This window comes from Scleropages formosus, chromosome 24, assembly GCF_900964775.1.
Source record: "Scleropages formosus chromosome 24, fSclFor1.1, whole genome shotgun sequence".
NCBI lineage: Eukaryota > Metazoa > Chordata > Actinopteri > Osteoglossiformes > Osteoglossidae > Scleropages > Scleropages formosus.
The window spans coordinates 17466528-17492244 of NC_041829.1; the positions used below are offsets into that span (position 1 = coordinate 17466528).

Genomic DNA, 25717 nt, shown 5'->3' on the forward strand with positions numbered 1-25717 from the left:
ACACAGAAGGGGAATATGCTGGGGAAACTTTTAATGCTTCTTGAAGGTGTACTGCTTGCTATTATGCCGCTGAAGGGTGGCCTTTACCAACTGTCTGCTTGAACAGGAAAAGTTAACCGAATGTAGTAGATTGGCACGCTGTAAAATTATAACTATTATGTGTATTGGCTATAAAATATAGAAGTCTTTGTAAGCCAAACGACTGTAATCAATATAGCAGTGTATCCATAGGTTTAAAGGCTGCTGTGGTTTAAAAGGGCATTTTTATTTGGGTTTTGGTGAAATATTTCCTTACATTGAATCTATTCATACAAGAACACCTAAGGCATTCATTAACAGTAGATCAAATAACATATGTATGAAAAAACATCAAACACTGGATGATCTAATTGATTATTTAAGCATAAAATAAATTGTGTTCGAACAAGTTTGAATTGTGTCTTTTTTTAGGCGATGCACTGGTAGCTTATCCTGTTAGTTTCTGAATGTTCCATTAGGCCTTGCTTCTTTAGAATGTTTTCAGAACATCTTGTTGGTTGTAACTTGTGATACTGAGGGTTATGGCTTTAACATTGCTGTAACACCGCTTGAACACCTGCATTGTCCTAATTATTTTCAGTGTAAAGGTCATCTCACATTTTCCTCTTTCCAAAGGCACCTTAACTGTTTTTTTTGGTTAATTTCATTTCATTTTTATTCAGTCTAATAAAACAAATTATCATTGTTATAAGGTGGAGCTATTCAAATAATGACATTATTACATTTATGGTAATAAAGCCATACATTCAAATTTTGAACCAATCTCTCTGAACCAATTCAGATTGAAATGGTTATTAAAGTGCCAGTTTTGTTGTCATACCTAGATCTATAAAGAATAACTGCATCTTTCTAATCAAAATACCTTAGTACCTGCAAGGACTAATGACTACAAGACAATGATCTGTATTTTTTAAAAATTCTGAAATGATTTTATCTATGAAAATATACTTTGGCTTACTTATTTTACTAGAATACTATTTTGCAGGCCTCAGTCTCGGTTTTTTTTTTATTTTTGAGAAATTTATTTTTAAATAGCATGGTCACAGTGTTACATTTCAGCTCATTGTGCTATGGAACTTCACCCATGGTATTCATTGTAATCATATTTTTGTATTTATCTTAACACAACAGCAAAACACTGATGTATTCCTTCTTTATCAGATGTATTACAACACACTTTTTTAAATCTAAAATAAAGAACGCACATGATTTAAAACGATATGCCTGATTTGACAAAGTTAATATTCAAAATGCGGGTTTTAAAATGAATCCTACCTTGAAACTCCCGTCTGAAGCACTGACAGTACAATCCAAGAGGAAAGATGAATTCTGAAAACACCGAAGACTCTCATGCTTAATCTGTTGAGACAAATGTCTGTTATTGAGGTTCTGTAGTAAATTCCACATCACATGTTCTGTTTTAGAAATGTTACTTATACTTTAGTCACTGTGCTTTCTGCTTTGTAATTTGATTTCCTGAATCTGTGTATTTCCACCTAATTCACATAATATTTCATTTGGCACTGCTTACAATATATATTATATATCCATCGATTAATAATTGCCTGTTCAGTGTAGGGTCAGGGGGTGCAGTGGCGCAGTGGGTTTGACCGGGTCCTGCTCTCCGGTGGGTCTGGGGTTCGAGTCCCACTTGGGGTGCTTTGCGATACCTTGCGATGGACTGGCATCCCGTCCTGTGTGTGTCCCCTCCCCCTCCAGCCTTATGCCCTGTGTTGCTGGGTTAGGCTCTGGCTCCCCACGACCCTGCATGGGATAAGCGGTTTACAGACTATGTGTGTGTAGGGTCAAAGTGGTTCTGAGCCCAATTTAGAGTCTCCAATCCACCTGAAACATGTCTGGACTGTGGCAGGAAACCCACAGGAACATGGAAACCTCTATGCAGACTGAGCAGGATTCAAACCCATGTCTAAACCAACAGCCCAGGAGCTGGAGACAGTACTGGTATCCACTGTACAATCCTATGCAGAATATCCTCTTATTTAATTAATGTGTTTCCTTCAGTGACTATAACTTCCACATAAGTGGAAAAAAAACTTTAAATGTATTTTGAGAAAAGACTGCCAGTGGAATACTATAATATAACTTGTCAAAGGGCCAAAGTCTTGGCTGAACTCCCCGTTCCATGTGTTGTATAGCAGCTAATTGGTACCTCACCGAACCTGGAGAAACTTTGGAGGGGAACTCATTCCAAAAAAAAAAAAAAAATTCACTTCACTGCTGATTAAAGGTAAACCATTCCCTGATATCAATTCAGAATGCAATACAGAGAGGCTGTGCCAAAACATTATGTACCAAGGTAGAAGAAATGCACTCTGTAGTATCAATCTTGTATTCTTCTAGAGCCAAAGAAAAATTACTCAGATGGGGATATAACCCAATTATAATTTAATAGTACATGATGCTATGTGCTATATATAATTGGGCCTTTTCATAATGCTGTATTTGTTGCATAGTTGTTTAATTACATTGAGATGCTGTTACATTCATGAAGACAAAGGATCCGAAGAATAAACGGCACCGAGTAAATCGAACTTTTTCTTCACAACATTGCTAAAAACTATGTTAAGAAAAGAATTATAGAGTAGCAGGTAATGTAGTGTTTCGGCTGTTTCCTTATATTATTTAATCGTGTATTCATTTAGCAGACTCTTCCCCAACGCTGTTTTGAAATATTAAGCTACTGCTTACCATTATTTACCCATTTGTACAGCTATATAATTTTTACCGGACGAATTCAGTGGAGGTGCCCTGCTCAACGGTACCTACAGCAAGAAGCTGGATACAAACCCGGGGCGTTCGAGTCCAGAATAGCTGCTCTAACTGTCCCTTATCTTACAGTCTGAAGGTTCCTGGTTCGAAGCCAACTCTCTGCTGTACTACCTTTGAGCAAGGTGCTTACCTTGAAGTGATACAGTAAGGAAACGCTGCTGTATAAATGGGTAACTCATTGCAAAGTACGTTATCTAACATTGCAAGTCACCTTGGACAAATGTCAGCAACATAATTTTTTTAGAATAACTACAGTAAGGTGACCAATGTGTTTATCAACACCAGTGTTTATCTGTTGCCCTCCCATGTGTAAATACAATACAGAGCTGTACAGTGAGCTGTGAATTAACTCAAAACTGAGTGCCTTTTTTGATTCTGAACTGTCAGTCTGACACAGCTCATAAATCTGACATGAAGTTACCTTACAGGATCTGTAAACTTTAGACTGTTGCTTAGAAAATTGAGTTTTTTGTAGTTATTTAAATGTAAACTTTGAATTTTGTATGTAGTACTGTTTGTCATTTATTTTGGGCAATATTTGTTTAGGGTTAAGTTTTTTTTTTTTTTTTTTTTTTTAAATCGAAACTGAAATGCCACGCCCGAGGTAATTAAACCTTCGATTTTATTTGTGGTGAAACGTTTCACTTTTTTTGACGAGCGGTTTCTTCTCGTGTCATCATGTCGACGACTAGTTAGTGCTCTGACTCAGTACTCCTCTTGTGTTTTTTTTCTATCAGTTAAAACACTCGTCGCGAACTCCTACGTGTCTGCCACCCCCATATCCTCTGGTTACTCTCGTTTTTTCGAGGTAATAACTACCATTTACCATATCCGCGTTAACTCGGCTGCCGCGCGGGGTCGCGCTCTCTCTTTCTCTCTCTCGAGCCCACACACACGCACACTCAATCTCTCTCTTTCTCTCTCTCTTTCTCTCTCTCTGGCGCGCGCGCACACGCCACAGTTCCCGCCCCTCACGCGACGTCCTCGCGACTCAGCGCTCCGCCTGCCGAGGCTCGAGCCCCGTCGCGTCCCTCAGTCCACCCCCCGCGCGATCATGGCGGACAGCGCGAGCGAGAGTGACACGGACGGAGCCGGGAGCAGCGCGGCCGTCCCGCAGTGCTCCTCCTCCTCCTCCTCCGCCGCGGCGGCCGCAGCAGCGGCGACGGGCTCCGGCAAGCCGGGCATCGTCATCTCGCCGTTCCGCCTGGAGGAGCTGACGAACCGGCTGGCCTCGCTGCAGCAGGAGAACAAGGTCCTGAAGATCGAGCTGGAGACGTTCAAGCTGAAATGCAAAGCGCTGCAAGAAGAGAACCGGGATCTGCGCAAAGCCAGCGTCACCATAGTGAGTAGAGTAGAGCCGAGCCGAGCCGTGCCAGGGTTCCGGGGGACTGACTGTGACTCGGGCCTCAGGCTCGAAAACGCCACCCCAAATGTTCCTCAGCTCCCGTGGGTGTACAACGCAGCAGCCAGGCCAGCAGCACGGCGCCCCGAACCGTACACACAAAAACAGAGAACCGCGTGGCCGCTCCTTGTCCCGCTGGTTGTACTACTAGTTAACTAGATAGTTAACAGCTAGTCTGGTGCAGTTAACCAGTCGCTGCTCGACCGTCTGCTGTCTGTGCGGCGCTATGCCCGTTGCTAGCCCTTTGATGCTAACTGCGCGGTGCTAAGCGTCATTGCTATCTGCACGCTGCTAACCTGCGCGACGGAGCGCAGCTGCCGGCCAGGCCTGCGACTCCTCCTGTCTGTCTTCTGCGCACAACGGACGGAATATCCGGTTCTAAGTCAACTAGCTTTGTGAAAATGCGTGGAGCTGGCGGTGTGGATGTTTTTGGCCGCATGCTGCGCACACACCCCAGCCTTGAGTTGATGATGATGCGCCTTCATGTTTTTATCCGCGTTGTCCGAGTCCAGTTTTTCGTGTGACTTGCGTGTTTGACGCTGCTAGCAACTTGCCCTTCTTTTGCGTGATTTTGTTCTGGTTGGTCGTCCTTCATCGACATCATCGTCGTGGTTTATCATCATCATGGTTTGCTTGTGGATCCTGCTTCTTGTGAAATTCATCTTCCTGCTTTTGTTACTTATATATATTCATACATTTGTCACGCGTCTCTGAAGGCGTTGGACTTGTGCCACAGTTTATCTACAGCTTTTGTGTAACTTTCCACACACGTGTGTTTCCTTGGCCTGTTGACTTCCGCAGTGTTGTCCTCCGCTCTTAGGACAAGTTGTCTCAATGCCTTGCCTTTTTGTCTACTGCTTTTCCAGCTGTTCCTATTCATGTTTATTTATTTATCTTTCAGTGTAATTTTTTTTCTTATTCAAGAGATGTTTATTACTATTCTAGATTTGTCTGTTAAACTCCTTGAGAGTGTGACTGTGTCCCCGTGACATGTTTTTTTATTACCTCCCCTAAATCTCAGCACATGAACAGTGTTTTTTAGATTGTTTGATTCAAAAAATGCCCTGCCTGAGTTGAACATACAGAAAGCATCTGTCTGACATTTTCATTTAGTTGTTTTGCTGACACTTTTCTGCAGAGCGACTTACAACATTAAGGTAATTTACTGTTATTTATCCATTTATACAGCCAGGTTATTTTACTGCAGTAATTCAGGGTAAGTATCTCGCTCAAAGGTACTACAGCCGGAGGTGAGATTCAAAACTTCGACCTTTGGGTCCAAAGGCAGCAGCAGCTCTAACCACTACTCTCTCAATATATAGTAGTGTTTAGGACTGTCACCTTTCAGTCTGAAGTTTCCTGGTTCGAATGCCACTCCTGGACCTTTGATCACAGTACTTATGTTGAAGGAATACGGTAGGAATACTGTCATGTAAACGGATAAATCGTTGTAAAGTTAATCATCATCATAAGTCACCTTAGACAAAGGCGTGAGCAGAATAATTTCATAAAGAGATTAAACCCATCCTTCATCTGTGACCTGCTGTGTCACAAGGTGATGCCTGACATGTTGATATCATATTCCTCAGTCGTTTCCTTGCTGTATTTGTTTTGACGTATTTCTTGCATCAGATCACGCTATTAAAATACAGTAGAACACTGCGCATTCTCAAAAATGTGATGAGAAATCTTAGAATAATCTTACATCCCGGATTTTTCCGGAAGCCTAATTTAAAAACAGGTTAGGAGCCAAAGGAGCTGTTGAGGTTGACTAAGACAAGATGATTCCGAAAAGAAACACTTGCAGCTTTTATTTGCAAAGAACAATTTTAGTGTCCTTAAGATTCCCAGCTGACGCTTATCTGCTGATGGTATTTGTCCAAACTACCATATGCACTATGTTGAAATATGGCTCTTTTGTGATCACTCATCTAGAGGTTTGCCTAATCTTCATCCATTCAATAAACTGATGTTTTTAGACAAGATCAATACACAGTATCAGTGGCCTTATTTTGTCAATATCACGATATACACAAGCCAAGAAAATGTGTGTGTGTGTGTGTGTGTGTGTGTGTTATGGTGCATGGGCTAATACTCGTATATATTTTGCAAATGGATATTGTTTTAACTTTTTCCCACTTGAAAAACCAACATTTGGTTTGCATGACAATTCAAATGGATTCCAGAATGTCTGGACACCCTTTGGGAAGTTATTAGAAAGTGCTACATGATCGTACCTGCGACACATTGTAACCTTTTGACCCTGAGCCCTCGTTCTGCGTGTGAAAATATTTTCTATTTCTCAGTGTACCGTCTCGACTTGTATGCTATTGTGACCTTGTGCCGTTTCTAAAACCAATAGGAAACGGCATGATGTAGAGCAGATAGCTTCTGAAAATGGCTTTGTGTTCATTTGGCATTTAAGGTTGGCTACATTTGAAGCATATCGGTGATGAAAGTTGAATTCTTGCTGTCTAACGTCTGAATTATGGCCCTTGGAGCCAGAAAACTGGATCACTGCATCATAGGTGGATGTAGCACAAGGTGAAGCTCAAACTCCTTGGCCTTGTGATTCGGGCAGCACCGAGGAAGAGGAGGATTGCGACGGCATTAGAATACAATCTGAGACTGTTTTCAAACGAATTTTTCAGTCCAGGAGTTTACACATCGGCCTCGGTGGCGCGGTCAATGGAAGTGGGGTTTTTAGCTCGGAGGCTTGTTGGAGCCATTCTCACAGAAAAGGCCCCGAGTCCTGAGCTGTAAGTCTTTCCTGGCAGAGGTTGCCTTTGCAAAGCCCATCCCCTTCTCAGAAGTGGTGAGTCAGTTGGCAAACATTTAATCCACACAATTCTGCAATGCTTGAAAAAGTTAATCGATTTTTTTTTGGGGGGGGGGATTGAACAGGCTCTCTGTTCCAATAGATGAAACTGGCCTTTTACATTTTATTTTTGCTAGGTCGCGGCCTCCCTAATAAGGTCGGAAAATGCTTTGTTGTCTTTATTTCCTATTTTTTCCCCAACTGGAGTTGTTCATCTGCATGAGTGGAATGTTTACAGTGTTGTGGTTTGAGATGTTTGAAATAGTTGCCCATCAGTCTGCTTGCAGTAGTTTTGAGTGGTTTATAATAATCCCAGATAGTTTTCAGTGTTGCTGTTCCATTTTGATTAGTTCATTTCCAGCTTGTACAGGTCTGTTCTTTGCTGTCATTTCTTTCTTCAGCATCACATTCATAGAAGAGGGCAGGGAGGCTTGATTCGGGTCTCTCACGGTAGTTTCGTGTCTGCGTTTTGTCTTTTCCCAACAGCAAGCGAGAGCAGAACAAGAGGAGGAATTCATCAGTAACACACTCTTTAAGAAGATCCAAGCGCTGCAGAAAGAGAAGGAGACCCTTGCAGTCAACTATGAAAAGGAGGAGGAATTCCTCACCAACGAACTCTCACGGAAGCTTATGCAAGTATGTGTCAGACTGCGATTGTGTTTTTGTTCGCTTGGAGGGGGAAGGGTACCAGTTACGTCACGCACCAAATCGAAATTATGGACGAAATGCCGGCATGACCGTCGTTAGGATTTTTAACGGCTGTGACCAGTGGCTCGGTTCGAAGAGGAATGACCCAATTTCCTCTGCAAAATAGTATAAAATCTTCACATTTGTTCATGATATTGGGTTTCTGACGTGCTGCCTAATATGGAAACTAAATTCTGAAGTTGGTGTGGAGCTGTTGGTGTCTTAATGACGTGGGGAAAATTTCTTCGCGGAGACGGAGGGCACTAATACCTCTGGTTTGATCAGTAGCAGCTGGCATTCATGATCCGGTGACTAGAACGTTGTGGTCACCGGAACCCTCATGAGGGATGTGGTTTTGACCTCTTCTTTTTTTTTTTTTTCCTTTTCTCAGTGGCGTGTTTTTCTGCCTTTTTTGAAAGAAACCCGTTCCAGCTGGAGGAAAACATCTGCATTCACATCACACTCCTCCGCACCCTGGGGAACTGAGGGCAACACACGCGCATCATCACACATTCTGACGCGTACAGCCAAGCCAGAAAACACATGAGTCATACGCACGGACGCACGATTCGGCTCATCGGCTCAGCGACCAAAATTCAGCCTTTGGCTGATATTCACCTCCTAATGTAAATTCATCTGTTCAGCTGAATATTTTAATTTTCAGCCTGAGAAAAATATCTCTTTGGCAAGTGGGCTCTTGTTTCTTAGTGACCACAAGGATATGCAAGTCCAGTGTCCCTTTCTCTATTTTCATCTCATTAAATTGGTTTTGTTTCAGTGAATTCCACACTAAATGTTCTCTGCAACTCTTTGCCTACCTTATTAGGCATATTTCACACTGTCAGCGTTGTATTTGCACATTTGGTACGCTGCAGTGCAGGAGAGCTGCACTGTGCTGATGCCCCAGAATTAGACCGTATGTGTCCATCTCGCATAAAGGTCGTTGAAGTGCTGAAAATTAATTTATTGTGGGATGGGATCATCAATCATCTTTGCCTTCGTCAGGTCCTTAATGCAGCAGATAGATATTAGAGAAGTAGCTTTGCAGCCAAACACCCCAACCCGTTTGAAACCGACCTTCTGTATCCTTCAGCAGGGTACTTGCCAGGAATTGCTACAGTAAGAATACCCTGCTGTATAAATGGGGATGCAATCGCAGCTTAAAGGGGGGGAGTAACAAGTTGCTTTGGAGAAGGTCATTGGCTAATGGAATGAACACCTTAAACGCAGCTCTATGTCTTTACGTGATGCAGTCCAAACGTGTCCAGACAGCATCAGATCTGTTACCATGTTTGTGCCACAATCTCCCACCACCAGTTACAGCACGAGAAGGCAGAGCTGGAGCAGCACCTGGAACAGGAGCAGGAGTTCCAGGTGAACAAACTTATGAAGAAGATAAAGAAGCTGGAGAATGACACCATCTCCAAGCAGCTCACCCTCGAACAGGTGGGATTTCTTGATTTTCAGGATTCCATCCTGCGGATTCGTTGATGGAGGATGAATGAGAAGGCATGACTGGCAGAGTTGAGTCATTTTGTGGAAGCCTGTACACTAAGCTGTTACTGTTTAAGATACTGTGCTGTTTGCTTCTGTCACCTTTCCATAGTGACCTAAAGATGAATGGTATAGAAATGTAGAGGCCAAAATGTTGTTTTTTTGTGCTGGTTGGCACCTTTATTCCCTCCTGATGAAGTCAGTTTGTACCCTCCTATCTGGTGATGCCCAACAACCAGTGAGCTGTTTGGCTAGAAACTGTTTTGTGGCTTGATGGATGATGTTTCGATGTTTGAATGATGTTGGTGTTCTAGCTCCGGCGCGAGAAGATCGACCTGGAAAACACCTTGGAGCAGGAACAGGAAGCTCTCGTTAACCGTCTCTGGAAACGGATGGACAAACTGGAAGCGGAGAAAAGGTCAGTTTCATGGAATTCCATGTCACAATTTGACATTTTCTGTTAAATTATATAGTACAGTGAATCCTCTTTGTCCAAAAGTTCTTAGTCTGACAATTCCCTCATCCAACAACCCTTCCACAAATGGTAAAATAATCACAGGTCTTTTCCGACAGACGGTTGAAAAATCCTTAATGCTGCCCAAAGTAGTCAAAAGCAGATGAAGGGTCCTTGAAGTGATGCGACATCCGTTTTGCAACCAAGAAGCCATGGAAAATTGGTCTAGAATACAGTAAAATAACAGTAGTGTGCAGTATAGTTTCGCAGCATACAGTTACTGACCGCATATGGTACTGATGTGGCACACTGTAGGTGTTTGGACACCTTACCCAAAAGATGTTAAAGGCATGGCTGTTGGATAAAGAGCACCTACTGCACAGCAATGGCGTTTCCTGTGCTTTCCAGCGTTAATATTGATTAACCCCCCCCCCAATTTTATCCTCCTTTTGTGAAACTTCATTTTGGCATGGATTTTGTTGATGCCACCACAGTACAGTAGCATCAGAAAAACAAGGGTTTAAAATGTGAATATTTGTGTTGGAGGAAAGTCACCCAAATTCATTTGGAAAAGGCTTCAGGTGGCATCACTGGGGGGGTTCTCTTAAAACCGGCTCCATCCAAAACTACAGGATCCTGCAGGAGAAACTGGAGCAGCCTGTGTCCGCGCCGCCCTCCCCCAGGGACATATCCATGGAGATTGACTCCCCCGAGAACATGATGCGCCACATTCGCTTCTTAAAGAATGAGGTCGAGAGGCTGAAGAAGAACCTCAGGACTGCTGAGCTGCAGCGTGAGTGTCGGCGCAACAAGGGTGTGTGTGGAGTAGCTGGAATGGTAGTGGTTACAGTCGCTGTCTTTGGACCCAAATCATCACAGGTTTGAACTCCACCTACAACTGTAGTACCCTTGAGCAAGGAATTTGCCCTGAATTGTTCCAGTAAAATCATCTAGATGTATAAATGGCTAAGTAATTGTAAGTAGCTTAACACTGTATGTCATTTTAGAGAAAGCGTCAGCTACATGACTAAATGTACGTGTGTGTGTGTGTGTGTGTATATGTATATATCTATTTATGTTTGTGTGTTTACAAACCCTGTAGCCTCCCAAGTTGTCCTTCCACCTACAGGTACCGTAGTGAATCACCATTGTGGTGGATTAAGTGAGCCAATACTGGCCAGTTAAAATGTGTATCGACCTCATTAATAGGAGCTACCCGTGTTTTGCTTTTGACTCAACTGTAAGATGGAGGTGTTCTTGTGTTACTTGTGTCTGGACCTGCAAGGTTTCAGGTTTCATCTCTTTATGCTTTTATTGGATTGATGGAACATTTTGTAGGCTGGGGGTTATTTGTTACCATATGTGGCCGCTAGAGGGAGCACACGGGCAGCAGTGATATACAATAGAGACCAAATGGCTGATGGAATCTTCAGTGCAGCTTCTTTACTGGTTAACTGAGGGGGAGCCAGATTGCATCTCCAGGACGTTTGGGGAAGCCAGTAGCGGTTAAGGACACGTAACCTGTAGGCTCCCAGTTCCAACTTCATACATACCAACATCAGCTACGTAACCGTAATTATAAGGGTGTGTTTGTGTGCTTCTCCAGGTTTCTGCCAGTAGGTTATGCTTTAGGGGTACACTGGTGACAAAGCCAGCTGTATTAGTGGTGTGCGTTGAGATGACATGGATATGTACCCCTCCATATACATGCTCACATCACTGCTTGTCATTGAAGACACAGAGAAGCGGGCCCAGTACATCGAGGAGGAGCGCCACATGCGAGAGGAGAATATCCGCCTGCAGAGGAAACTGCAGCGGGAGATGGAACGGAGGGAGGCGCTCTGCCGCCAGCTATCTGAGAGCGAGTCCAGCCTGGAGATGGATGATGAGAGGTCATGCCTCCGAAACATAACCTTTTCATCTTTTGCAAGCTAAATGATAATTTAATAGATGCTTCTATTGTACCTGCAGCATTAAACAGTAAACAGTGATGGACACTTTCCTGTGACTCATACAGGAAGTGCTTTGTGTTTAGTTAGCTTAGCCCCAAATTGGACCAGTGCCTTCAGTGAAGGAGGTAAGGTTGAATGTCCTGCTCAGTTACACTGTGATGCAGTTCTCCTTCATGCTGACATTGCCCAGCCCATGTGCTAAGCTGTTTCTGAAACCAAAAACCAGTGAACAGGGTTCATGGAAAATGTAGACAATTAAACATGTAAGAGTTAGAGTTCAGTGTCTTGGTGCAAAGGATCCCATGTTAGTGGCCTCGTCAGAGTATAAAGGAACTTCAAAGTGGCATATCTTTCAGGTACCTGAATTTTTTTTCTTGAAAGATAGCTCAACAGATGTTTTCATCTGCAGATATTTCAATGAGATGTCTGCCCAAGGCCTTCGTCCACGAACAGTTTCAAGCCCAATCCCTTACACACCCTCCCCAAGTTCAAGCCGGCCCATCTCGCCTGGTACGTATGACAACATGTTGATGTGGACACAACACAGTATGGTCTGGCAGGATATGCGCTCGCTAGGGCGTTGCTTTTCTCACCCGATTTTCTCCGTTTTAGTATATCTGTATTTACACGGTATGTATTCGGTAAATGGTTTCTAACCTCAGCAAAGGAAACTGGTCAGAGAATGTGATCGACGTCAACAGGTAGGGTACAAAAAAGGAAGTAAATTAAACAAATCCCCCAGCTCTCTGATAATGTAGTAATTTTATGTGGTGCTTTGTGGCCCTTTTGAGCACTGTGGTCATTAGCAAACAGACCAGGACTGAAGTACAGGTCTCTTTTCCAGGACTGTCATATGCAAGTCACACAGTAGGCTTTACTCCCCCCACCACCCTGACCAGAGCAGGCATGTCCTATTACAATACTCCAGGCCTTCATGTCCACGTGGGCTCGTCGCACGGGATCGCAGTAAGTCGTGAGCTCCTTTTCTCGTAGAGCCTCAATAGTAAAATGAAGCATTGTGGAAAAACCTGCAGACATTGTGTACTTCTAGGGCTATAGATGCAGACATATGACACCAGTTCATGACAAATGGTGGTTATGATGAGAGGAGTCTCCCTGTGTGATTGTGCTTGTTTAGGCGTCTCTTTATGGCAGCCCACTCTTTCATCACCCCCCACAGAGGCCATCTCCAAGAAGAAGCAACAGTCCCGACAAGTTCAAACGTCCAACGCCGCCACCTTCCCCGAACACGCAGCCTGGCATCAGCGCTCAGCCTCCCCTTCCTCCACCACCTCTGGCGCAGCCCATGTCAGTGCAGCCCTCTGTGTCGCCGGCTGCTGCCGCCGCCACCCCCCTGCCGCATCCAGTTCATCCATCCACACAGCCGTAGTGCATGAGCTCTGCAGCTTCTACCAGCGTGGACTTGGGCAGGGCAAAGTTACTGAAGAAGCCAAAGGCTTACCTTAACAACTTTGGAGCTGACTTGACTTGCACTGAGATTATATAGGCTTCACTGTTAACTGTGTTGTAAATGTTTGTTTAGAATGCAGCCGGTGTTGTGGGACTGCGACACTAACCCTAACAATATGTTCTTGTCAGTGCTTACTGGAACTGTGCGTTTTTTGGGTTTTTTTTCCCCTCTCTCCTTGGTCTGAAGCATTTGCCGCTCGGGTCTGCAGTATGGCATTGCAGTGAACAATAGTCACAGTGCTGTGTTTTTCGAATGCGTGCAGGTTTGATGAAAGGGAGCCCATATCGCAATATTCAGTATGGGGGGAAAAAAAAAAGCAGTGTATCGAATGCCTCCACACTTATTTTCCATAGCACTGTTTCATTAGCACTATACTTTATGGCACAATGAAAGGAATAATGGTACAAATGCCACTGACACCAAGGGCCGAGCTCAGATGATTCCAAAGTAAAACCTGTTACCTTTCCAGGTATAAATTTACAGTCTCTGATATTGCGACTTTTCTGTTGGAAAATGCACACCCACCCTGTAAGTATACGTATATAAAGACTGCTCCAGTTGGAAGGTTCTGAAGGTTTCATTGTCCGTACTTCTCATTTTTTAGTTATTGTTGTGACTTAACATGAAAAAGCATGAAAAAAATTGTGTAATGGTGAAAATGAACAATCTTCCAGTTTTTGCAGACTAAAGGATGTTGGTGGGGTGTTTTTTTTTTTTTTTTTTTGGTGATTGGAGAAAGAGCACCACTGCTTTCTGAAAATGGTTTGCAAATATGTTGTGAGCCTTTTTCAGTTTGCTTAGTCTTTCTCTGTCGAAACAAAAAGCCTGGCATCTATTTTGTAACAATTCAAGGTTTCTGTGACTTGGGGGGGAAATTGCATTTATAGTATGTTCAGAGAGGGGGGAAGGTACATCGTTTATGTTCGCTAGTGTGAGAAATACTTTGGTTGTACTCTTTTCAAACAAGGGAAGACCATGCTTACAACACACTGCTTGTGGGCTGTTAGACATTATTCTCTGCTTGTGCTCAACCTGCTACACATTTTTGCACACGCCTTCACTTAACATTTAATATAGTGTATCCAGTCAAAATGGGGGGTGGGGGATGAATTTGGGAGTTCACAGCATCCTTTCAGCTTTGTGTGGTTCTTGGTCTAATGTGAAATTTAGAGCTTGGAATCACGGATCCTCCATATGCAGTGTACTAACTACCAACACTGTGATTTTTGCAGAATACCTTACAGAACGGCTCTATGAGAAGTTTAACAAGGATAATATATTGCTGCATTATGTATGCCTACTTGCAATAATGCCGTGGGAGAGCGTTCTCATTAGAGTAAGTACTTTTTTTGGGGTGGGGGGTGTTTGTAAGCTATGTGACATTTGAGGAAGGTGTTTTTTTTTTTTTTTTTTCTCTCTCTCTGTGTGTGTGTGTTTCAAATATGAGATGTAGTTAGTGGTAGTCCTAAGACTTGCTTCCCTTGTTCGTGTCAACAGTTGATTTCATCTTGTTACTATCCGTTTATTTGAAGAGCGTGTTCACGAGTGCTTGTTCTCCGCCTCGCTTTCCCCAGCGGAGGAGAGCGGTAAGCATAAATATAAATGTTTTAAGTGAAAAGTTGAACAGTAAACCAGTTTGTAGAGGTTACTCTTTGAGTCGTGCAGAGGAATTCCGCAATCTCTGAATTTAACGTCACTTTTGTTCTGAGGTGCCACTTAATATCAAGTTGAGGTTCAGATATGCCGTTGTTACTCATAGCATCTCTTATACAAGTTCTCCTTCCTCTTCTGTGCAGTAGAGCATCAGCTCCAGAGAGTAGGTGTTTCACTTCCTCTCACTGTAGGGTGTTGAATTTTTTGTACAACTGTGGTGAATTCCTGGTTCCACAAAGCCAAATTGCCACAAAATAGCAGGCACTCATTCTGATTTTCTTTTGTTTCTTTTAAAATGACCTTTTTTTTTTAAATTTTGTTGTAAATATGCTTTTTGTGAAAAAATAATTTCTCATTTATCCATGGGTTCATGAACATTTCATCGTTTTACCAAAATCATTCATTTAAAAGTATTATTTTCATTTTTGGTTGGCTTGTTATGGCGGGTTGCTTCTCTTTAAGACTGTTGACAAATGAATGTAAAGTTTGCTCATGTTTTACCGCTATTGTTGGATGGAACACCCTTGAGCCTTAACTCACTGTGGTATTGCTAAATGTAAGCATTATCTAGCTTTTCCCCACATCAAATAATTAAAGCCTTAACGTGCTCTCAGAGGTGTTTCGGTGTAAACGTTCTTCTGGTTCCTCTGTTCACTTCCTTCTGGTGCCGTAACTGAAGGCGATTGCGCAGTTCAGTTGCTTAGCTGATGCCTCATCCAAAGCAGCTTCACATACCACGTTTTGACACCTTTACCTGCTTTAACAGTGGGGTCATGTTGCTAGAGCTGTTTCCTGGCTGCAGTTTTCATGTCCTCCTCATGTTTGGGTTTCCTCCTGGTGCTCCAGGTTCCTCCTGCAGTCCAGATCTGTTTCCCGTGGATTGGAAACTCCAAATTGCCCGTCGTCATGTGATCACCATCCCATCCATGGCGTACTCTGCCTCACACTATTCTTCCAGGATAGGCTCAGGACCGCCATGACCCTGCATTGGACAGTGGATGGATGGAAGTATAAAGGTTTCATTTACACGCAAGACAGCCGTACCTGAAACCCCAACGTTCATGCCTCAGTGGTGCATCCGTATCAGTCTTGTCTGTTCTTGAGAGACCTTAAATGCATTAAAAGTACAAATCTTCACCATCTTCTGTCCACACTGTTTGGACGGAGTCCTCGTGCTGATAAACTGCGTTTGCGCAACATGATATATAAATGAAGCTGATTATAGTGCACCTACGTGGTGCTCAGCTATTCCTGAACTGAACAGAGGGAGTGCGGAACGTGTTTTGAGGATCACTGCTGGCAAACTCCCATTCGTAAGCCTTTATTTCTATTAAATATACAGTATCTATATCTGTGATGTATCGACCAGCTGTTTTCTCTCTGACTCACCGTATATATAACCTTGCTCTAGGTTCTCGCTGCGGCCCAGTAAGTAGTGGGCAGGATGCCGATAGCACCGCGGCCCCACGTGACAGGACACACCAGTCACCGGGGTGGGAAGACGGCCGTTCTCCTGCAGTGAAAATACCTCGCCGCAGGATTGCGGAGGTTGGAAGCGCAGCGGTGCTCTGAGCAATCCTTTAGTCCAAGATCACAGGTCTGCAGGCGCTGATTTAAGTAGAGTGAGTGAATGTGCAAATGTGTTGGGTTAACAATTCCAAAATAAATCAAAGCATAGGGCAAAAATTAGTGCGGTGCTGGTTCTGTGCTCAGTGGGCAGGAGCCTTATGTTTATTACCTCCGGTCCTACTGTGGTACCCTTGAGCAAGGCACTTACCCTAAATTTCTCTGGTAACATTACCCAGCTGTATAAATGGGTAAATGACTAAGTATCTTAACGCTGTAAGTCACGTTGGAGAAGAGCGTCAGCTAAATGAGTAAATGTAAATAAAATGTAAGCAGCTCCTTGTACAGGGGTGTGTTGGAGGAAACTAAATAATAATGAATAATGAGAATGAGTGCAGCTCTGAATGATGTACAGTGTACTCCCTTCCATAGGCATCAGTTCATCTGTGAGGGTCTCCTTTGTAATGGAAACGGAGCAAATAACGGAAAAGCATCTCGTTTGTCGGTAAAACTAAGAAATAGTCAGTCAATTTTTTTTTTATTTATTTTTTCATTAGAAGGAGAGTAAATCTGGAGCTGGTACAATGGAGCTCCTTCCAAACAGCGGTTGAGGAGCAGCTACTAGAGGCCGCTGCTGGGTTCTGTCTGCGAAGCAGCCTGGGCTCCGTTGGGGAAGCTCTCGGTAGTTAGTGCCAGCAAAGTTGACAATTTTTTAAAAAATTTTTCAGAAAGTGCGAAAACTGCTGAATAAGCACTACTTTATGTACCACATGAACCTTTCTGAGGACCGATTGTGCGCATCTTCAGAGAAAGGTGCAGCTAAAAATATATATATTTTTTCCCCATTGGTCAAAAGTAGCATCAAAACATTTACTGTATTTGCTGACCTGAAAATTCTTATTTTAATTTAAACATTTTGCATGAAGGGCACAAATCCAAAAAAAAAAAAAAAGTTAAAAGATTATAAAATGCTTGTTTCCTTTCGTTTCGTTTACATACTACCTGGAGTGTTTGTCATCCTACTATTAATTGTCTCAACACTAATTGGTGGTAGATTTCAGACTTGCGCTAGAAATAGGTGGCACTTTGGATCTCTCTAGTTGCCAGATCAAGAAAAAATTTGAGAAATGTATAAATTAGAGCACTTGCACAATTAGCCACATTTGGTGGTGATACAATGATTATCATTATATATATAATTTATATATATATACAGTATACATACACGTGAAAATACGTTCTCTGCCGTGTGGTTCTTTTGTCTTTTCAAATAGCATAGTTGCTATGGGCTGGGCCCCCGACCCCCTGCATTGCCCATGTATGAAGTCATAAAGTGCATCCCGGGGGGTGGGGATGGGGGTGGGGGGGACAGGCTTTCATTCTCATGCGTTGGAAACACACTCAACTAAGAATGACTTCGTTTAATAATTCAGATGGTCCTCGGCAGGTTGTATCGTCAGAAGGTTGACATTTTTATTAAAACTCAACCTCTCATTTTTCCCCACAGTTTATTTAGAGATTTCATTTAGATTCATGAACATTTTATTGCTCTCAATAAAAAAACAAAATGTAACTCGCTAAACAATGTATGATTTATTTTCACGTCTGCTGCAACATCCACAGAAGAGTAAACCGGAAAAGCTTTTTAAAGCCGTATATTCTTTGAGACGAAACACCAGAGACTGGAAATGTTGGCATTGTCCTTAGATTTACCGCTGTAAAATACTCGCCTAGCTGTCCCAGCCTCTACCTCCGCTGATGTGGCGTTAGGAATCTGAAATGATATACCTGGAGTGTACTGCTAAATACTTTCTGAATCAATATGTATACATACTGGCATACTGTCCAGGGTGTCCCCCCCAACCCCCCTTGACCTCGCACCTAGTGATGGTAGGGTTAGGCTCCAGATCCGTTCGACCCTTACCGGGACAATCAGTTAGTATGGATGGATGGATGACTTGGAAACCAGCAGTGTTCACCAAAGGGTCTCGAACAAGTAAACTTATCATTGTAGGTCCAGATGTTCCTCTCCATCGCTACACTTGGTGTCTCGACCTGCATCTGCTACATACTTCCCATTCTAGAAAAATTCTGTTACTTTCTAATGAAGCTTCAGAGATGTTTCGGGCGAGTCAACGGCGTGAAGGGCCGTTGAAAGATTTACAGAGAGATGCGTAGAAATGCGAATGAGAGGAGCAGACAGGCTACCCATGAGGCTTCCGTTGAAAAACGTGAGCAGCCTCTTGTGTGCTTTGAAAACAAAGCCCTCAGCAGCAGATCCTCATGTAAAACAGGACATCTCGCATGGTTTCATTGAGACCAGCAAGAACAGCTTCGAACCGGTTCCCAGAGCGCCGTAACAAAAGCAACGTCCGGGAGGAATTTTGGATCATCTCAGCACCTCTGGAGTTGGAGCCGGTGCTTAATGCTGAGGTTCAGATGGAGAATCATGAGATGCGGATGGAGGTTTTCAACAGCTGAGCAAGCACCGGCAAGGTAAAACTTGGTCGCTGTGGTTTGGTAAAGCCAGTGAATAAAAGTTACGATGATGTTGATATGAAGAGCTCACAGGAGACAGGCCTGCGTGATACACACTTCAGTTCTTCGCTATGTGTAAATCACTGCGGATTTTTGTGTTTTTTTTGTTTTTTTTTTTTTTTAAATAGTTGATGTGTCGGTATACTTTTTCTTCATTGTTCTTAATTTTTTTATTTTTTCTTTAATTATTATTTTTTTCTTTATTTCCCTCCCTAGAAAGTATAAAATACAAAAGCGTGTTCAAAATACGCGTCCAGGTAACATTTTCTATTGCTACTTGAGAGCTTTATGCTTCTCCATCTGTCCATCATCCTTAATTCTTGTCAGTTACTCTAGTTGCGTCTCGCTCAGATTTCTTAAGAACCCTGTGTGGTAAAGAGGGGACGAGCTTCATCGTCTCTGTTTGCTGCCGTGCGGAATAGTTCAGTGTTTGCACACGTTGCCTCCAAAAGTTATGCTAGACCCTGTTCTGTCCATCATCTCCTCCTTTATACATTTGAGTCCCAGTGGAAATGATGATATTACATATGAGGGGCTATACATTTACATTTACATTTATTCACTTAGCAGATACTTTTGTCCAAAGCGACGCACATCTCAGCAAAAGTACAATCTATGCATTACGTTAAGAGAAGGAGACGTAGCTGCAGACATGAAAGCCTCAAGTAAACCTAGTTTGTAACCTTCCAGTTGCTGCACAGATGTTCATCGTTCAAGTAGGTGCATAAAACACAGGATAGACAAATTCTCACCTACCAATTTTTTTTTTCTTTAAATATTATAAGATACACAAGCAAGCAAATACAATGCCGCAGTAGTGGCTGAATAAAGGCTATATCTGGTGACGCTCATCAAGTTCCGGCGCATGAACATTTACACCGTACACGAGCTGGAGAGATCTTGGGCGAAGTGAGTCCGGAAAAGGTGAGTTTTCACACCCTTCTTGAATGTGGACAGAGTTTCAGCAGTTCTGAGTGAGAGGGGGAGGTCGTTCCACCACAACGGAGCCAGAACCGAGAACCTCCGTGCTTTATAAATATATGTATATGTCCGGCCTTACGCCCTGTGCTACCGGGTAGGCTCCGGTTCCCCCGTGACCCCGTATGGGACAAGCGGTTCTGAAAATGTGTGTGTGTGTGTGTGTGTGTGTGTGTGTGTGTGTGTGTGTGTGTGTGTGTGTAGAAAACGGTGCAATCAGGTCCACCAGCAACAAAAAGTAGACTTGTGTTATAATAGCCATAAAAAATACAAGTTTGATTTTAGTGAACAGTGAAATCTCGAAATAACTTAATTATTAGGGCAAAATAACGCTTATTTTTCCTTCATTTATCTGCCTTGTTTCTCCTGCACTACCCAGACAGTGGCTGTTGTCATGGGTCTTAGTTTTTTGCTCTTGTTTTGGTGCAGGACGCTACGCGGAGATCTTTGGATGTCGGTTCGAAGCATGGAGCCACAGAGCTCGGTGGAAGCCTCGGACGGCGAATGGAGTTGGGTCGTTGCGGTCGTCTCCTTCACGGCCCAGCTGCTCTCCTGCGGCTCCCCGCAAGCCATGGGGGTGCTTTACCCAGAGTGGCTCGCCGCCTTCCGTGGGGGCAAAGCGCCGACTGCATGGGTCGGGTCTCTCGCCTCTGGCGTCGGCCTTCTTGCCAGTAAGGACACAAAACGGAACGTAAACCAGTAGACAAGCAACGACCGCATGGCTCTGCGAATTGTTCCAAGCGGTTAAACCCAAATTGGCTTCGTCCTAATATGAGCTGGTTCTGTTCATTTTGGTCTGTTTTGTCCTGTCCTACATGTATATGAACAAGTGTAGGACAAAACCCCCTTAGGACAAATAAATAACGAAATTTTTATTCTTCTGATTAATTCTAGTTTATGAACACTTGTCTGGGTTATAAAATACAATATTTTGTAAAGAGACTGCAACAAGGAAGGCGTAAGTATTGCATTGTAGCATACGTTAATACTTGCATTATAAATTTACAGCTCACTGTTTTGCAACAAGGGGGCGCGGTGGCGCAGTGGGTTGGACCGAGTCCTGCTCTCCGGTGGGCCTGGGGTTCGAATCCCGCTTGGGGTGCCTTGCGATGGACTGGCGTCCCGTCCTGGGTGTGTCCCCTCCCCCTCCAGCCTTACGCCGAGTTGCTGGGTTGGGCTTCGGCTCCCCGCGACCCCGTCTGGGACAAGCGGTTCAGGAAATGTGTGTGTTCTGCAACATAAGATTATTTGTACGATCATAAAAAAGCATAATTAAAAACATCATATCGTATCTTTAAAAAATAAAAAAGGCAACATTAAAAACATCATTGAGTGTTGAGGTTTATTTAAATTTCATTTACTACCACCCGAGGCCGTGTCCTTCGCCATTCGGAAATGATCCGACGCAGAGAAAGATTAGAATATTTTCTAGGATTACTTCAGTATTACTTTACTTAATTTATATTTTTTCTTCTAATTATAATGGTATTATGTGGCATTAAAGTGCAAAAACAGAAAAAAATTGGCTTTTGTCATTTTTTTTTTTTAATCTAATGATGAAGGTTTTTAATCCTGGGAAGTGTCGTCTGGACCCCGTGTAATGATGTGAATTGGAGACACCGATGCGATTGTGCGTTTTAGATGGAAACGCTGGCCGTCATTCCCTTCTAAGATGCAACACACCCTTCTGTGTGCCCAGGTCCCATTTGCAGTGCCTGGGTGCTGAACTTCGGCGCCAGACCTGTGACGGTTTTCAGCGGCGTCGTGGTCGCGGGAGGGTTCTTTCTCAGCGCCTTCACACCCAGCATTCAGTTTCTCATCTTCTCCTACGGGATAGTAGTTGGTATGTAGAACTATTAGCCTTTTTTTTGTTATCACAGCACTTGTGTGCAAATGTCCCTGTTTTATAGGCCATTGTCTTGCTAGGGAAGGATATGACACTGCTTGCATTTACATTTATTCATTTACCAGATGCTAAATATAAATGTTATAGTTATTACAGTTACATGCTTACAATTATTTACCCATTTATACAGCTGGGTAATTTTATTGGAGCAATTCAGGATAAGTACCTTGCTCAAGGGTACTACACCTGGAGGTAGGGATTGAACCTACAACCTTTGGATCCAAAGTACATTCATATGTAAATGTGCTTAAAATACCAGTAATTCTTACCATCAGGTGACTCAGGGTTTTGGTACCTTTACATGCGGTATGTCGTGCAAGGAGTCTCACACTTGAGCACCTAAATGAACACATGAATTGAGTGCTGTACTGCTCATATAGCAATCAGTGTCTTACTCTAGTAAAAGGATCCAGGTTTGAACCTCTGCTCCTGCTGTGGTACCCATGAGCAAGGTACTTATCCCGAACTGCTCCGGTAAAAATTACCCAACTATGTAAATGATGGCTGGAATGATAAGGAGAGAAGCTCATTAACTTACCAATGAAAGTCACTGCAAGTAGTATCTGGAGTCTACAAAAATGTCACATTATAACTCAAACAGCAGGAAACCTAAATGAATGAAATAATTATTCTAATTTTCTGTATCATGTCTATGCAAATTGTTATTAATAAATAATATTTTTCTTAAATAATTGAATTACTGCACTTTAATTTGGGAATAATGCTTGAATATGGTAACAATAATAAGAATGAGGACGCTTGTTTCGGTAACGCGGGTTTGGGCTGCGGACTCGTGTATGTCGCCACAGTGACCATCACCTGCCAGTATTTTCACAAGAGGTGCGGACTTGCTCTCGGCATAGTTACGACAGGTACCGAAGCTTGCAAGCTCTTTCTTGGAGACGGCGAAGCGGAAGCGCAGCAGGGATGTTTCGAGCATTTCCTCGTAACCGTAAACGCCTTTCGTCGCCCCCCGCCAGGTACCAGTGTTGGAGGATTCCTGTACGCCGCCATTCAGGTGGAGCTGATCGAAGGCTTCGGCCTCGACCGGCGTCTGCTCGTGGTGGGAGCGCTGTCTCTGAACATCATAGCCTGTGCCGGCCTCATGAGGCCGCTGCGTTTACCGCGCTACTTGCACAAGCAGAAAGCGGCTCTCCGACGAACCAAGGAGATGCTCCCCGCAGGCCTGGAGAAGACCCCAGTAGCAGCAGACCTCAGTCCCCCCACGCACTTCATTGAGAAAAGCACTGTCCCCACCCCTTCTGACGGTGTCGACATCCCACTGGATGTCGAGGAGACTTGCGCTCGCGAGACAAAGCTCTTCAACAAGTTTAGCCCAAAGAGAGTTATCAAAGTCAAGCAGCAGGCCTGCTGCAAGTACATGAAGAATAAGGCTGCTTTCCTGCATAGCCGGGTCTATCTGTCACTCTGCGTGTTCCTCTTTCTCTTCAGCCTGGGGTCCTGCCCCCCTGTGCTCTTCATGGAAGATGTAGCACAGAGCAAGGGTCTCACGGAGGAAACTGGCACCATACCGCTGGTCTCCATCACGGCCACTGGCAACTGCCTGGGCAAGGTGCTGCTGGGCGTGATGGTCGACCTCAAGCGGATTAATAGAGCACGTACCTCTACGTTTTTATGGTGTTTGGCTCTGGGTTGGCTCTCCTTATCATTCCAAGCATCAACACGTACCTTGGCCTTCGGATCCTGTCGGCGGTTATGGGGTTCCGCTCAGGGAGTTGGTCCATCACATCTTGCACCACCACCAAGTTGGCTGACTCAAGCTGACGGGATCCTCATGTTCTTTGGTGGGTTTGGGGTAATCCTCGGACCTCCGGTTGTAGGTAAGAGCTTTACCCCCTTTGCTGTTGGGATTTCTTCACGATGTCAGTTGTGCCGTTCCGTTCAGGAAATGCGTGACGATGGTATCAAGTGGACTGTTCTGCCCTTTTAAAAAAAAGTAGGTTGAAGAGTGTTTTGTTAAAATATTTGTTGACTTGAACTTGTCTGCTTTTCAGGCTGGTTCTACGACCGGTCGCAGCGCTACGACTTCGCCTTCTACTTCAGCGGCAGCTGCGTGCTGCTTGGCGGGTTCACCCTCCTCCTTTCCTCTTTGCCTTGCTGGGACGAGGGCGAAAACGAAGACGCCGAAATCCGAGAGCGAAGACACCACTCGTGACGGAAACGAAGGTGTGTTTGTAGAGCATCTCGCTATTTCCCCGTAGGAGTTTTTCCTACCGATGTATTTTCAGAGCTAGTTTTTTTTTTATTTCCGTCACGAATAAGCATCTAAATTGTCGTATCGAAGGCTCGACCAAAGCACGTCAACCGCAACACGACATTTACAACCTGAAGGTGAAATATTACGGCCTTGTTTTGAAAGGCCTCTTTTCGTGTATCGCGTTTATTGCGAGAGTCGTGCGTATGCATACAAGTCTCGGAGCTTCGTTTACCCTAATTTGGCTTCGTGGAGTAATTAAAGTCTATGAAACATTGCAGCTATTTTATTATTTATGCAATAAATATTGTACTGCCATGCCTCAGTTTTACAGAAATAAGTCTATATGATCAACGGTGAAGAATAGCCACTAATAAGAGAGATAGTGACTGCGGAATAATTTGGAGGGAAAACCAACATACACACAGCTCTCTACTCCTCCTTCTCAGGCCACTCGTTTAACCTTGTTGTCTGATGTTAAATGCTAAATTAATGTTAATGTTATATGTTAAAACAGACCTTAATGTACCGAAGGCATTTATGATGTGCATTTCACATCAAAATTATAAAAGCGCATTTGAAAGACGCAATATTCGATTTTGTGGCCTTTTCGGTTCCTGTGAGAATTATTTAGACTGGCGATCGAAACCAGGGAGTTGTACAAGACACTTTTTTCTGGAAAAGTCAGTAGCAGTTTAACTCCACCCACATGCCTTACCCAAGGATATTTGAAGAAAGAAGCTGAGCCTAACGAACTCGCCGTACGGTTTTCACTAAAGGTCGACACCTGCGCAATACGATTTGCTCTTTGTGATCCTTTTCTCACGTCGCACTGAGCAAACAGAGTAAAGCACAGTGTACAAGTACTTGAACTGTTTACATGTATTACGTCTTGTTTTATTTATCTTCAAAGGGCTGAATTTTAGTGATTTTTTTTTTTTTTAAATATATTTTAAAAGCAAAAAACAAAACTTAATTGTTGGAAGCAGTAAAAACGTGGAATGGAAACCTTTTGAAGCAGCTGTTTTATGTGCACTGATTTGGGTTATGTTCCGGTACATTTTTTTTGTACTCCAGTTCAAACGGTGCCAAACTTTGTCTGTTTTTCTGTCTAGTTAGGGGATACGTGCACATCATGATTTTCTAAGTACATTTTGTTTCCTCCAAAACGAAATAAATATTCCAGTTTACAAGTCATATTTTCTATTTAATGTCTAATTTCTCACAATTTACTTACTTCCCTTCCTCTCACAATAACAATGAACAATTAATCAACACCATCCCCTTGAGCGTTGCCCTTTTCATAATGGCCAAAAGGTAATTAATGTGACATATTAGTAATGATATTTGGAAAATAATCCGCTATTGTTTGACATGTCTTCATCTGACAGGAACTCTTGCATTTTGAAGGGTCTTGCATCCTCTTAATTAATATGTTTTCCAAGAACAGTCTGCATGTGCCTGTGTTTCCCACTCTCGTGTCGCCACGGATACCGTGTCCGTTAAGCCCACTACCGCACGAAATTAGCTTTGGTCACGAAATAATGAAATTGTTACAATGAGAGTAATCAAATGTGCGAATGTGCCCGTTGAAAGCAGTGCTTTAGGTAATGATTTTTTGGGACGGGAGGAGAAAGATACTGCCGTTTCTCAGCCCCCCCCAAATGTACAATGGTTGCCGCACTGGCCCAGGGTGGAGACGTGTTGCTCCCTCAGCCAAGATGCACAGCCACCCCTCCCGCTGTCTTGGTTTC

General features: G+C 43.4%; 1 protein-coding gene, 1 long non-coding RNA gene and 1 pseudogene across 2 annotated transcripts; 2 read left to right on the forward strand and 1 right to left on the reverse strand.

Annotated features, from left to right (window-relative positions):
- Positions 1-65: 65 nt before the first annotated feature.
- LOC114909441 (uncharacterized) lies at positions 66-5345 on the reverse strand. Its single transcript, XR_003797317.1, has 2 exons — positions 4684-5345; positions 66-1398 (listed from the first exon to the last, which is right to left on the reverse strand). It is a non-coding gene; the product is annotated as an uncharacterized LOC114909441 (long non-coding RNA).
- Positions 3414-13841, forward strand: ccdc6b (coiled-coil domain containing 6b). The gene is made up of 9 exons (XM_029248910.1): positions 3414-4171; positions 7536-7685; positions 9054-9182; positions 9545-9648; positions 10317-10477; positions 11420-11576; positions 12046-12146; positions 12481-12602; positions 12817-13841. The coding sequence occupies exons 1-9, from the start codon at positions 3884-3886 to the stop codon at positions 13024-13026; spliced, it is 1422 nt and encodes a 473-aa protein (XP_029104743.1). The 5' UTR covers positions 3414-3883; the 3' UTR covers positions 13027-13841.
- A 6467-nt stretch (positions 13842-20308) lies between these two features.
- LOC108939513 (monocarboxylate transporter 9-like) lies at positions 20309-23924 on the forward strand (annotated as a pseudogene).
- The last annotated feature ends 1793 nt before the right edge of the window (positions 23925-25717 follow it).

Excerpts from the sequence above, each read along its gene's own strand:
- ccdc6b (XM_029248910.1), top strand. The coding sequence starts at position 3,884 with ATGGCGGACAGCGCGAGCGAGAGTGACACGGACGGAGCCGGGAGCAGC. Across the intron at positions 11,577-12,045 it reads CTGGAGATGGATGATGAGAG|ATATTTCAATGAGATGTCTG; the intron begins GTCATGCCTCCG and ends TTTCATCTGCAG. Across the intron at positions 12,603-12,816 it reads GCTCGTCGCACGGGATCGCA|AGGCCATCTCCAAGAAGAAG; the intron begins GTAAGTCGTGAG and ends CACCCCCCACAG.